This window comes from Eutrema salsugineum, unplaced genomic scaffold (assembly GCF_000478725.1).
Source record: "Eutrema salsugineum unplaced genomic scaffold, Eutsalg1_0 scaffold_12, whole genome shotgun sequence".
Lineage (NCBI taxonomy): Eukaryota > Viridiplantae > Streptophyta > Magnoliopsida > Brassicales > Brassicaceae > Eutrema > Eutrema salsugineum.
Genome location: NW_006256895.1, coordinates 9,396,476 through 9,409,714, shown reverse-complemented (window position 1 = coordinate 9,409,714; position 13,239 = coordinate 9,396,476). Strand labels below are relative to the sequence as shown.

General features: G+C 40.2%; 3 protein-coding genes across 3 annotated transcripts; all 3 read right to left on the bottom strand.

Annotated features, from left to right (window-relative positions):
- Nucleotides 1-2,131: 2,131 nt before the first annotated feature.
- LOC112089193 lies at nt 2,132-3,781 on the bottom strand. Its single transcript, XM_024160173.1, has 4 exons — nt 3,325-3,781; nt 3,200-3,269; nt 2,717-3,098; nt 2,132-2,608 (listed from the first exon to the last, which is right to left on the bottom strand). Exons 1-4 carry the CDS (start codon nt 3,779-3,781, stop codon nt 2,132-2,134), a joined length of 1,386 nt encoding a protein of 461 aa, XP_024015941.1.
- A 36-nt stretch (nt 3,782-3,817) lies between these two features.
- LOC112089192 lies at nt 3,818-5,284 on the bottom strand. Its single transcript, XM_024160172.1, has 2 exons — nt 4,336-5,284; nt 3,818-4,227 (listed from the first exon to the last, which is right to left on the bottom strand). Exons 1-2 carry the CDS (start codon nt 5,282-5,284, stop codon nt 3,818-3,820), a joined length of 1,359 nt encoding a protein of 452 aa, XP_024015940.1.
- Nucleotides 5,285-7,901: 2,617 nt separating this feature from the next.
- LOC18025737 (NDR1/HIN1-like protein 6) lies at nt 7,902-8,729 on the bottom strand. The gene has a single exon (XM_006408792.2). The coding sequence runs from the start codon at nt 8,727-8,729 to the stop codon at nt 7,902-7,904; it is 828 nt and encodes a 275-aa protein (XP_006408855.1).
- Nucleotides 8,730-13,239: the final 4,510 nt, after the last annotated feature.

The following is a 13,239-nucleotide window of genomic DNA, read 5'->3' as shown; positions in this document are numbered from 1 at the left end:
TTGTCTTAACGCGCCGTTCAGTGAAGTAAATATGTCTATTAATTTTCAATATGTCTACCAATTTCGAATAGGTCTACCAATTTTCAAATAACTCTACCAACATCGAAGCTCCCAAATGAGTTATATGTCTACCATATTATCAAATAAATCTATTTTTTAAAACAATAAGTCTACCACCGCCAAATATATCTATTACATAGTTCCATATGTGTATCACATATCTATACTCTCTAACGGAACTTTTAAGTCTACCACACAGAAAACAAGTCTATTATTTCAAAACAAATCTATTATCGACATTTACATCTACCATGCATACAACAAAACTATCACGAATAAATTTTTTATATTGTAGTAGATTTATATTTATTAGAAATAAGTCTATTTTTGTGTCTAACAAGTCTACTATGAAAGTTAATAAGTCTACCGATTTTGGTCAACCACATCTCATAAAGTCAACTCAACAACATTATGTCTACCAACTTGAAAATAAATCTACTTTAAAAAACAACAAGTCTACCAACACATTCAAATATCTACCAACAATTTTAAATCTACCTTTCGATGAAAATAAATCTATCATTATAAGTCTATCAACCTCTAAACAAATCTATTTTTGGAATATTAAGTCTACCAAAAATTATTATGTCTACCGACATATTTTTAAATCTACCAAAACTTATATATCTACCATTAAGCTTGATAGACTTATTTCTGGGTGTCCGATTTTAACGGCTGACGTGGAAATAATTTAATAATGGCATTTTTGTAAATACGTTTTTTCTCATCAAAGCTTCCCGAGGATAAAATCGGATTTTTTTAAAATGGAAGGTTATTCTACTAATTTCGAGAATGTAAGGTTATTCTACTAATTTCAGCTATTTTTAAGGTCACAATAGCAATCCTCCCTAATCTAATTAATCAATACCAGTGCTGCCAACATTTTAGCAACAACCTGGTGATGGTCCGTACATGAAAGAAATTGTCTTAAAAGCATGGAAGACAATACTAAGACCATAACAGGTCAAAGAAATAACGTAGACTGATTGATAATGTTATTTAGATTATTATCTACACACAACTCCATAACAGCAACAACAACAGTTAATTAACAAAATCCACAAATCATAATTTATAGATATTATTATCATCGCTCTCTTCCTCTCTTGGATCCTGCTCACGTATGGTTTGAAGTTTTTGAATGGTGGCCGCTTCCCCTTACAGCACCCAGATTGGCATAGACATTTTATTGATTTTTTTTGGCGGCAACCTTTTTTTTAAAAAAAACTGAAACTCATATATTATCCAAAGAGCCTGAGAGGAAAAAAGAGGTTGTTTGAATGAGCGAGTAAAAAGTCTGAAAATACGATCAAAAGGGTAGGATAATATAGTTTTCAGAATTCGGAATAGAAGATGATGACATCATATCTCTTAGCCTAACATCTGAAACACAAAATTTCCCAGAAGCAAGATTCCTTTCGAGATTTAGCGTCACCGCAAGAGGATCCTTTGATTGCTTCAAGATCCCAATCGAATCCATCCTCAATTATGGCCGTACTTTCTCAGTCGTCATTTCGAGAGAGAGAGAGTTGTTTTAGTCTTTATTAGTCGAATAGTATTATAAATATTATACTTTGACTTAATAAAAAATTTAGTAAATAGATTATTCGGTGAAATTGAATGTATTTATCGTGTTTCAATATTAAGATTTTTAGGAAACACATTTCTAATGCATTTCTCCGCGTATTCAACTGCGACTAGAGTTTTCATGCAACCTAGGAGACTATTTTTGCAATTGAATGCAAATAGTCATTTTAAATTATTAAACAAAATCTAGCTTTGAATGTATGCTTTCAAATCACGGCTTCGAGCTATTGAATATTTTTTATTACTTTTAATTTGGTCATTTTTTTTTTGTTAAAGGGCTTACTTGAATTAATGAATGTTAAAAGGATACAAGGAATCAAGCCAGAACCAGAAAAACAAAAACATCGATCAAACTAAGAAGGGGAAAGAAAGGAGAAAAAACTGTCTATCACAACAGTTTCTTGACAAAACACCAACCAAGAAGACAGAGAACCTGACGAATAGAAACTACAATCAGACCACAAACGCAGTCGAAACCGAAGGACTAAGGAGGTTGCCAAGTCAAGGAGAGAGGAGTCCCATATTTGGAACCCTTACACTGAAGCGCTTTGGCCTTGTGACGGAGAACCAAAAGGATCTTTAGAAGAATCTGGCGAGGACGAAGAGAGAGGCCTTGATGAAATCTTCTATTTCGCTCCAACCAGATCTCATAAATAGACGCTTGCCAACCTTGACGGATTGCGAGGGCAAGATGCTTGGGAGCTTTGAATGATTCGATCCAAGCTAAAGAGATAGACCAATTGGACGGAGCATTTGGGAAGAAGAGAAACGACATCAGGAGCCGCCATACTTCTGAAGAGAACTGACACTCGAAGAAGAGATGGTCTCTAGATTCTTCTTCCAGGCCACACAGCAAACACGTTGTATCGACATCTTCAGCCCAAGAGGATATTCTGATAAGAGTTGGGTTTCGATTTAGCATGAAGAGCCAGGAGGTGATCGTGTGTTTTGGGATGTTCACCTTGTGCCACACCAAACGGTACAAGACATTACCGGTTTAGTGACACGGATTTTGTTCCAAACATCCCTGGAGTGGAAACTTAGCTTTGAAACACCAAATTTTCCAAACGGGCCGGTCACTAGAGGTAGATGGAATGATCTGGGTTATGAAAGAGTAGAGCTGGGTCTGTGTGTCAGATCTCGCCGGGGGGAGAATCCAGTTCCTGTCCGATATGAGATCCGAAACTAGGCTATCAACGGGGATGCCCAAACGAGAGGGGCCAAGATCACCAAGAAAACTGATTAATGAACCGAAGGGCGTCCATGGATCCCACCAGAAGAAAGTATCTTCGCCATTACCAATTTCTATTGAGAGGAAAGTTGTCGCTTTTGATCGAAGACGCAGAAGCTTACAGAACATCCATGAAAACCTGTTGTTTGAGTCATTCTGAGACCAGAAACTACCAACAGAGAGGTATGTTTTTCGGACCCAAACAACCCAGAGGGACTCACTGCGGAAGAAAATCATCTAAATCAACTTCAAAGTACAAGTTTCATTCCATGAAGTGAGGTTACACAGGCCTAAACTGGCTTCCGCTTTTGGCATACAAACATCCTGCCAGCAAACCCTTGCTCCCGAGTGAATATCCGGAGAACCATTCCAAAGGAAGGAAGAGGTGAGACTGTTAATTTTCTTAATAACTTTCCAAGGAATGACAAAAGCAGAACACCAGAAACCAGTTATTCCCGAGATGACTGAAGATATGAGCTGCAGACGCCCTGCCATGCTCAGAAGCTTCAACGACCAACTAGCCAGCTTGGTTTGGATTTGGGATAACATCGGATCACAATCCTTGATGGAGAGACGTTTTGAGCAAAGCGGAAGGCACAGGTAGCGGACCGGAAGGGATGATGGGGTCAACCCATGCTTTGTGTGAATGCGATGAAGCATGTCATCAGGGACTCCCGAGCAGAACATAGAAGTTTTGTCGATGTTTACAGCAAGCCCGGAGATTTTTTCAAAGACACCAAGCACAGCAAGGACACCCTCAATAGTTTTTTCAGATCCTTCCAAGAATATGAGTAGGTCGTCAGCGAAGCAAAGATGCAACAGTTTGAGATCTTCGCACCCTGGGTGATAACCAAAGATACCTCCCTCGACAGCCTTGTTAAGCATGTGAGATAGGATGTTCATTATCAGGACAAACAAGGTCGGGGATAGGGGGTCACCTTAGCGGAGGCCGGATTTGCTCTTGAAAAAACCCGAAGTTACACCATTGATATTGATAGAGAAGCTTGCGGAGCAAATGCAAGCTCGAATCCACTGAATGAAAGCCACCGGAACACCTAGCTCCTGGAGAACACTGAGCACAATATCCCATCTAACAGAGTTGAAGGCTTTGGATATGTCCACTTTCAGAGTAATTCTGGGAGGGGAAGAGGCCTTGTGGTATCCAAGAAGAACTTCAGAAGCTAAAAGAACATTTTCCAGGAGTAGTCTGTCCTTCACAAAGGCGGTTTGATTGGGAGTTATGAGCTGCGGGAGATGCTGCTTTAGGCGATCAGCCAGGATCCTTGAGATTATCTTATAGGTTGTATTCAGGCAAGCTGTCGGTCTGAATTCAGTGATGGACTCGGCGCCTGGTCTTTTCGGAATCAACACCAGAGAGGTGTTATTCAGTGCTGTAGGGATGAACGATGATCAGAAGAAATCTTTTACCGCCGAGCAAACCTCAGAACCCAAAATACCCCAGGTTGCTCTGAAGAACTCAGCCGGGAGACCATCTGGACCTGGAGTTTTTCCCAAAGGCATATGAAAGAGCGTATCTTTGATCAACTCCGAAGAGATTGGGGAGATAAGACAAGCCGCTTGGGATTCAGATAACCGACAGGGCTGCAGATCATTTAGAAAATCAGGGAGAGCAGGACAGAAGACTCCTCTGAATGTATTCATGAAAGATGAGAAATGGTCAACTGCAACTTCATGAACCTCCTGGAGCGAAGACGTTGTGGAGTCGTCTGCCTTTAGGATGTGCTTGATGGCGTTTGTAGCATTTCGGATTTTGGTGTAGTTGTGGTAGAAGGTCGTGTTTGAATCGCCTTCAGCAAGCCATTTTACCCGAGATCGTTGCTTAAAGAAGCTCTCCTCAGCTTCCCGAAGAGCAATCCAGATACTCATGGCGGACTTTTCCCAGGTTAAGTTGACAACAGAGGGGTCGTTTAGCAAGGCAAGCTGCATGGATGCAAGAACATCGGATGCTTCAGCAACCCTTTTCACAATATTGCTGTAGTTCTCTCTGGATAAAGCTTTTAGATCCTTTTTTATTCTCCGCAACTTATAACAGAGATCACCGCAGTTGACCGCCACTGTACCCGCCTCACTCCAAGCGCTTGAAACTGTATCCAGAAAAGATGGAAGCTTCGTTAAACAGTTTAAAAACTTGAAAGGGCGAGTACCAAAAGATGGAGGCTCCGAGAATAATCGAATATGGCAGGGGGTATGATCAGAGAAATCTGGGGCTTCAAAAGAGCAATGACTTGCAGAAAAGATGAGAAGCCATTGGTCGTTTACAAGGCATCTGTCCAACTTTTTCCCCACCGGATCCGCAAGTCTCTTATTAGTCCAGGTATAGAGAGGACCGTGAGAGGGAAGATCGAATAAACCAATAGAGAGGAGGCAATCTCTCATCCGGCGCATAGGGGCAGACGAGCTATTTATGTTAGGGTTTGAGGTTTCAGATGGGGAGATGATCTCGTTGAAGTCTCCACAAACAATCCACAGCTTTGAGTGAAGGGAGAAAGAGGCGTGGGTATCAGCAAGAGAAGTCCTTAAGCTTTGTCTTTCCTCTTCAATATTGGATCCATAGATAACAGAATAAATGAAGGAGGAGCCATCCTCCAAGATGATCTCGCAGGTGATAGACTGTAGATCCGAGTACAAAAGATTGACGGTAGTTGGAGATTTGTATATTATCCATATCTTTCCCAAGCTAGAAAAATGATAGTTTGAGATGACAGACCAGTTCTGACCGATGTGAGACAGGATCTGGTTCTGGTTTGATTCCAATCGATAAGAGCTCCAAACGTTACTGAACGAGAAGAAATCCAGTTGGCGAGTGGGCGATGGTTACAGCTTTCATTAAGACCCCGCACGTTCCAAAAAAATGTATCCGACATAGATGATTTAGTTGGGGGGACGATCCTCTATTGCAAGAGGAAGGTCTCTAGATGTAGGTGGAGAATGGTTCGAAAGAACTTTGCGTTTCTTCGACTTTTTCCGTGATGGGGATGAGGATAGAGAGGATGTGCCCTTATCAGGTTTCCAAATTTCCAACTGACCTTCCAAGACCGATACCAAGTCCAGGGTGGCATCCCCAAGGATAGCAAACTGGTTAGCAGACACAAGAGCGGTTTCTGCATCAACGGGGATAATGGCCTGAGAAGAAGGTTTGGCGATGGGCTGGGGGAGTGAGATTGCCTTGGAGAGGTCCAGGGAGCGATCTCCAGAGGAGCCAACCACATCCGTATGGGCCAGAGGGGGGGAGACCGCAGTAACCAACTCGACGATGCTCTGGTGATACTGGATTGTCTCTTTGGGTGAGATATCCACAGGAGGATGATTTTTGGGGTTGCTTACTTGGCGTTAAACTTTTTCCTGAGGTTGGGATACCACAATTTTCTTGGGTTTGGGAGTTTTCTTTTCAGGAGCATTCTGCTTAGGCTTTTTGGGACAAAGACCTTCTTTATGACCAATTTCTTGGCAGAAGGAGCATAGCGGGGGCAACCATGGGTAGGAGACGCTCAAGACGGTGACTGAGCCATCTTCACTTTCAATTTCCACTTCAAGCGGGAGAGGTTTGGTCAAGTCCATGACCACTTTGATCTCAAAAGAGTCAATTTTTGTGAACGGTTTGACGGCAACGAGTCTGCCAAAAAGCTTAGCGATGATTACTGTGCCTTCCTCCGTGACCAGATCAAACGGTATATTTTGAATCGAAGTCCAGATTGGCACTTTCAGGAGGGAAGGGGGTCCGTACTATAGGATGCCTTCCATTCTGTCACGAAGAACGGAGAGTCGCCAACACGCCAGAGCTCATGCTGGAGAATGCGCTGCGAAGAGTTGGAGAAGGGATGTGGAAGAGGAAAGCATTCTGGTTCAGTTTGTGCATTGTTACTCGCTTATCCTTTCCCCAGAGGTAAGTTAGCACACCCCACACATTTCCGTATGAGGGGGCGTTACCATAAAAGATCCCAACGATGAAATCGAAGTGAAGTTTTGCTCCTAACTCGAAAACTGCGTTGGATATTTTGACCCGAGGGCGTCCATCTGGAGAAACCGAGACTGGCGCCTCAGAAGCTGGGAATTTCCCTTTAGTATTGATGTTTGATGCCCAATTAAAATCCTTGCTCGATACCTTACAAATCTGTGGTGGATCTGGGGATAGCGGCGCTGAGGGAGCTGAAGGGGGAACTGCAGAGCCCGATGAGGAAGGGACATCTGGGATAGAAGGAGGCGGAGAACCAGTTGCCGGAGAGGCCAGCGAAGAGACCAGCAGGGAAAACAGCCCCGACAGCGGAAATGAGGTTACAATACGGTAAGGCGGATCAGGGGGGATTGGAGGGGGAGGAGGGGGAAGAGGGTCAGAAAGGGTGAGAGAGGCGGATGAGGCCATGAAGAAGAGGGGGGAGGAGAGTTCTCGTCGGCGGCGAGAAGCCCACCGACGGCGGCGGCTAGGGTTAGAGAGATCTAATTGCTTTTGGAGTCGTCTCGTAAGGAGAGAGAAAACTGTGTCTTTTCTAAACGCTGACTTTTAACATATGAATGTTATTAGATCATGTTTCCTTTTAATTTGGTCATGATAACGAACTGCAGAATAAAAAAAAATATTAATATTTCTTCTGTTTTGAATTAGTTAATATTGTAGAAGATTTGTTTTGTTTTTAAATCAGTGATGTTCTCACAAATTTATATAAAATCAAAATAAAATAACTTCATTTGACTTTATTTATTGATATAATTTGAAGTAAAAATTCTAAACTCAGTATAATTTTTTTAATTTGTATGCACAATGTTAAAACATCACTTAATTCAGAACATTCTTAATTTATTCAGATCAGAAGAAGTATAACATTGATCCATAGGGGAGCCAAGAATAACGTTTCCTTTCATAACTCGTAGAAACACTGCATATGAAAAACATAAAAATAATATATTAATGTTACATCAAATTTTCAACTTTGGTCCACGATACAACAGAAATCAAGTGTAAAAAAAAATGCACAAATCCGATTTTGTATACTAAAACAAATATAAATTAAAAAGTCCAATTCCAAAATTTGATCCTGAGATCAACCTTACACTTCGATTTATCAGTGGAAGCCATTGAAGTAGCAGAAGCTTTACCTTTCGGTAAACTTCCTTTAATCTCAGTACAAGAAACCCTTATCCCAACTCTCTTGCTTTTCAATTTCCCCATTCTAATTTCCACTTTCGTATCCATCAAAATCTTCAGATCCAATCCATTTCTCCTCTTCAAATCCGATTTCAAACCCGAAACATCCCCAAAATCGACCTCACGAGTCTCCGTCGATGTCACCACGATCCCTCTAAACGAAGTCATATTCTTCTCTCCGCTCGAGAAAGCCGGAATCGTACCGTTCCCGAGGAAGATCTCGTCTGGATCAGTCACGACGGAGACTAAGAACGGCTCGTAATTGTAAACGAAGTGTGAATTAGGGTTTTTGGTGATCAGGGTTAGCTTGAATAAGGAAGAGAGATGGGCGGCGGAGGAGGAATCGGGGGATGTGGTGAGATTGAAGCGCTGGATTCGGAGAGAAGCGACGGAGAATGACGGTGGACGAGGGTGGTAGATGACGTAAAGTCCGATTGCGATTAGAGAAGCGATGAGGATTGTGATTAGGAGGATTAAGATTGACCAGAAACAGCAGCAGCAGCAGATCCGGCGGTTGCTTGGCCGTTGCCACCGTCGTTGTTGGTGGGAGTAAGGTTGCTGCCGGTAAGGATGATGACGTGGCGGGATTGGAATGGGGTTTGAGTTTGTAGCTCCATTTGGGATCGGCGGAGGAGCGGTGGGGATGGCTGGTTTTGAAGATTGGAAGTGTTTATCGTCCGGTGGTGCCATGTGTTTGAATGTTTTTTGCTGGGGCACTGAAATTTATTTAGTCTTGTTTTATTTTGACTATTTTTTTTAATGGTGACGGTTAAATCTATAAGATCATGATGAGCAATCTAGATCTGTGATATGTTAAAATATTGAGAGAATAACTAAACTAACCTTATAAAAATTTCAAAATAATGTAATAATTAATGTAATAATACTAATATTTCAAAATTACTAGAATAATTTTGCATACCATTTTTATCTTTTTCAGTTTTGTTAGCAAAAACTGTTATTACAAAAATGTCATTATTACATCAGTGCGTTTCAACATATAAATCTACCAATTTCTTGACGATAGATTTATTTAAAATAATAGATTTTAAATATTATTAGTAAATTTATGGTTTTGGTCAGTAAATTTATTTTTGATTGGTAGAGTAATTTTTGCGTTGGTAGACATGTTTTGGTAGATATATGTTTATGGGGGGGGGTAGATTTAATTTGGTATGTAGATTTTTCTTGTTTTGAGGGCAAATTTATTATTCACTGGTAAAATAATTGTTGATAGTTGACTTTTTGGTAGATATTTGACTGGACGGTAGATTTTGTGTCATGCAATGGTTGATAATATTTTCCGCCAGCTAGATTTTACGTTAGGCACGGAAGATTTTGTGACCGATGTCAACAATATCAATCACGGTAGACTTATTATAATGTGGTAGATTTATATTTCACCGGTAGAGTTATCGCATATCAGATTCATTGTTCGTTACGGTAAAGTTAAAAACGCAGTAAACGTGAACTTCCGATCTTGATGTAGCGGTAGATTTTATTTAGTTAAGGTAGATTTTGACATGTTAGGTAGATTTATCTCATACCACGGTAAACTAAGTTGTTGTTATGGCATAGTATAAAACACATAAAACGTGTCGTGTTAATTATGGAGTGTAGTAGATTTTTGTCTATACATGGTAGATTTCATATTTTTGATAGATCTAGTTTTGAGTTGGTATATTTAACATCTGAAGTGGTAGATTAGTTAGATGGATTTACGAAAATTCGGTTGGTAGATTTGTGGTCAATTGGTAGATCTAGATATAATTGGTAGACTAATGTAAGTAACATTGAATCTCTGTTATGGTAGACTTTTTTTAGTGGTTTATGGTAAATGGCAAATTTTCCCGTGACTACACATCATATTTGCCAAATTTACCACGCAACCAAGGACTTTGAAATAGGGTAGCCGCCGCCACCGATCCTGCTTTGTTTAACTTCTTCTTTTTCTTATGGAGCAAATTATTCTTGTATTTGGGAAATGGTATTTCATGAAAATCGTTGGCTTTTCTTGGTTAATAAAAAAATATCGAGTTATTGGAGTGGATCGTCAAATTGAGTTTTGCAATTTCGTTGGGATGGTATACGAAGATTTCGGTTTGGATCCATGTATGTATGAGCTTCGATTGAGCTATATGTTACCCAAGAGGTTATTAAAGAAGTTACCAAGAGATACCCCTCCGGTTTTTGTTGTGAGTACAAGACAGTTGAGAGGTTTTTTGAATCAATCCGTGAGAGATACAGTCCGCTTGTGCGTCGAGATTATCGACAAAGGAGATCAAGGTGATCATGGCGTTGGGAAAAAATCTGGACGAGCTGATAAAGAGAAGGATGGCGAAATGAAAGAGGACGATGATGATGATGAAGATAGATTTAACAATTGCGAAGACTCAGGCAGAACAAGTACTGATGACGAAGAGTACGGAACTAGTGGAAAGTATTCTGATGCCGAAGAAGACATGCAGAGCCTGCTACCAAAGAAACGAGGATGTTCAACGATCCCTGATTATTTGGAGATAGAAATTAAGTCGGTAGACTTAGCTGTTGGCCAATGTTATGACAATAAAGAGGAGTTCGAGACAAGATTGAAGATGCATGCTGTTGCAAATAAATTCGACTTTGATGTGGGTTATTCAACACCCAAATTGTTGACGGTTAAGTGTTGGGTAGAATGATGTACATGGAGGGTTCATGGTTCGACTATTGGAGATAGTCCTAAGTTCTATGTTAAAATGTATGTTTCAATGCACACCTGTTCAATCACCTTGCAGTCCTCTCGTGCCCGGCAAAAAACATATGAGATACTTGGAAGACTGTATAAAGATTTCGTAGGTGGTGTTGGACCGACTGTCGCCTCACATCATGTCGCTGATGCTCTTACAAAACGTTATGGAATAAGGGTCAACACTTGTACTATGTTTGGTAGAGTTTGGTAGTATATGAAGTTAAGGTTAGTAGATTTATTTGTTTATATTATGGTAGATTTATAAAGTTTTGTTGACATAGTTGGCCTTGTTTTAGTAGAGTTATTTTTAGTTTGGTAGATTTGTTTGTATTATGGTAGATTTATAAAGTTTTGTTGACATAGTTGGCCTTGCTTTAGTAGAGTTATCTTGAGTTTGGTAGATTTATTACAGTTGCAACATGATCTTTCAGGTAGAGTATTGGAAGGCATATCGTGTATTAAAGTATGCACACGAACTACTTACTGGAAGTTCAGAGAATTGGTACGAGGAACTTCCGGCATACTTATACATGCATGATAAGAAGGGCTAACCCTGGGACTTTAATCAAGCTTGAAGTTGACAACGAGGACAAGTTCAAATTTACGTTCATCGCATTTGGTGCTAGATAGTATATATGGGTTCCCATTTATGCGGAAAGTAGTGGTTGTTGATGGAACATTTCTGAAAAGTCCATACAAAGGTATACTACTGATTGCCTCAATGCAAGATGGTTCTTTAGACAATTACACAGGGTCATCCCGGACGATGAAGGACTTGCCATCATATCAGATAGGCATAGATCTATTGGAAACGCAATACGGAAGGTTTACCCCCTATGTAGTCGTGGTATTTGTACATACCATTTGCATAAGAATATCTTGCAGAAATTTAAAGGTGAGGAAGCTTTCCAATTAGTAAAGAAGGCACCCACCGCATATAGGCTAGTAGAGTTTGATGCTTTATTTGCCCAGATTGGAAATACTAACCGTGGTCTATATAATTACTTGCAAAAAGCGGATGTACGCATGTGGACCAGAGTTCAGTTTCCGGGAGATAGGTACAACTTCACGACAAACAACATTGCCGAATCCCTAAATAAGGTCCTTTCAAAGGTTAAAAGTGTTCCTATTGTTACTCTTTTAGAAGAGATAAGATCGCTTTTAACCACATGGTATGCAAAAAGACGCCGGTCCGCAAGTCAGATGAAAACAGAACTTACTAATGGTGTTGAGAAATTGCTACAGGTAAAGATTTATATAATGTAATGGTAGATTTATATAATGGAATGGTAGATTTATATAATGTAATGGTAGATTAAATGATAGATTTATATAATGTAATGGTAGATTTATATAAAGTAATGGTAGATTTACATAATGATTGATATATATAATGGTAGACTTTATTCCCTTTTCAACTCAGGATTGATGCTGCCAAGCATCTGCATGTGCAAGAGATAGACGAACACCGATTGCAAGTCACTGGGGGCACATCCTTGCATGTTGTCAACTTGGTGGAGAAACAGTGAACATGCCGAAGGTTTGACATTGACAAAATACTTATGTCAAATGCTGCGTTTAGGTTTTACTAAAAGGACAAGTGGCACGTGGGTTATTTCTTTATAAACCACGGAGAAATGTAGTTTTCGATTTAGGGTTTCTTTCTGGGCACCGAGAAAGGAAAGGTCTGACGATAAGGTTTACCGGAGTCGATGATAACACCGGATTTTGACCATTTTTATGGATCACTTTTATATCTTTTACAGGTGTTTTTACTCCATTTTCAAAAGTTTTCAAAGGATTTTTATGTTTCCAGATTTTAAAAAGACTTTTCAGGTAATTTGGGATAAAGAGGCACAAATTGGAACAAAAAGACTCTTTTGGATAAATGCAGACCATCAGAACTCTCATGTAGAGACGAAGACCTTCTCACCGTCTGATCACCCTCAAAATTGGACAACTTATAGAAGAATAAACCAGCTTTCAAATGCACTTGGTTTGGAGACATTCCAACGGTTGGATTTCAAGATATTCCATTAGCCCCGGAGCCACTCGAAGACGGCCAGCAAGTCACGCGACTGCGGCCAACAGCCTATTTCCCGCGGTCAGAAGCCTCCCAACCGCGGCCAACCACTCAAAATTTTCAGAACCGATCTGCAATTCAAGTTCCATTTCCAAACCGGAATGAGTTTGAAGTCAAGCCTCAAATCATCTCATTGGTGAAACAAAACCAATTCCATGGAGTTCCTTCTGAACACCCAATGGACCATATCAAGCTCTTTGAAGAAATCTGCAGCATGATGAGAACAAACCAAGTTCCACCAGACTATTTAAAGTGTAAGTTGTTTCCTTTTTCATTAGCAGACAAAGCTCACCGTTGGTTGAAATCTTTGCCTGCAGGATCGATCACTAATTGGGAAGAATGTAAAACTGCTTTCTTGAACCACTTCTATACTAAGTCAAGGTCGAATC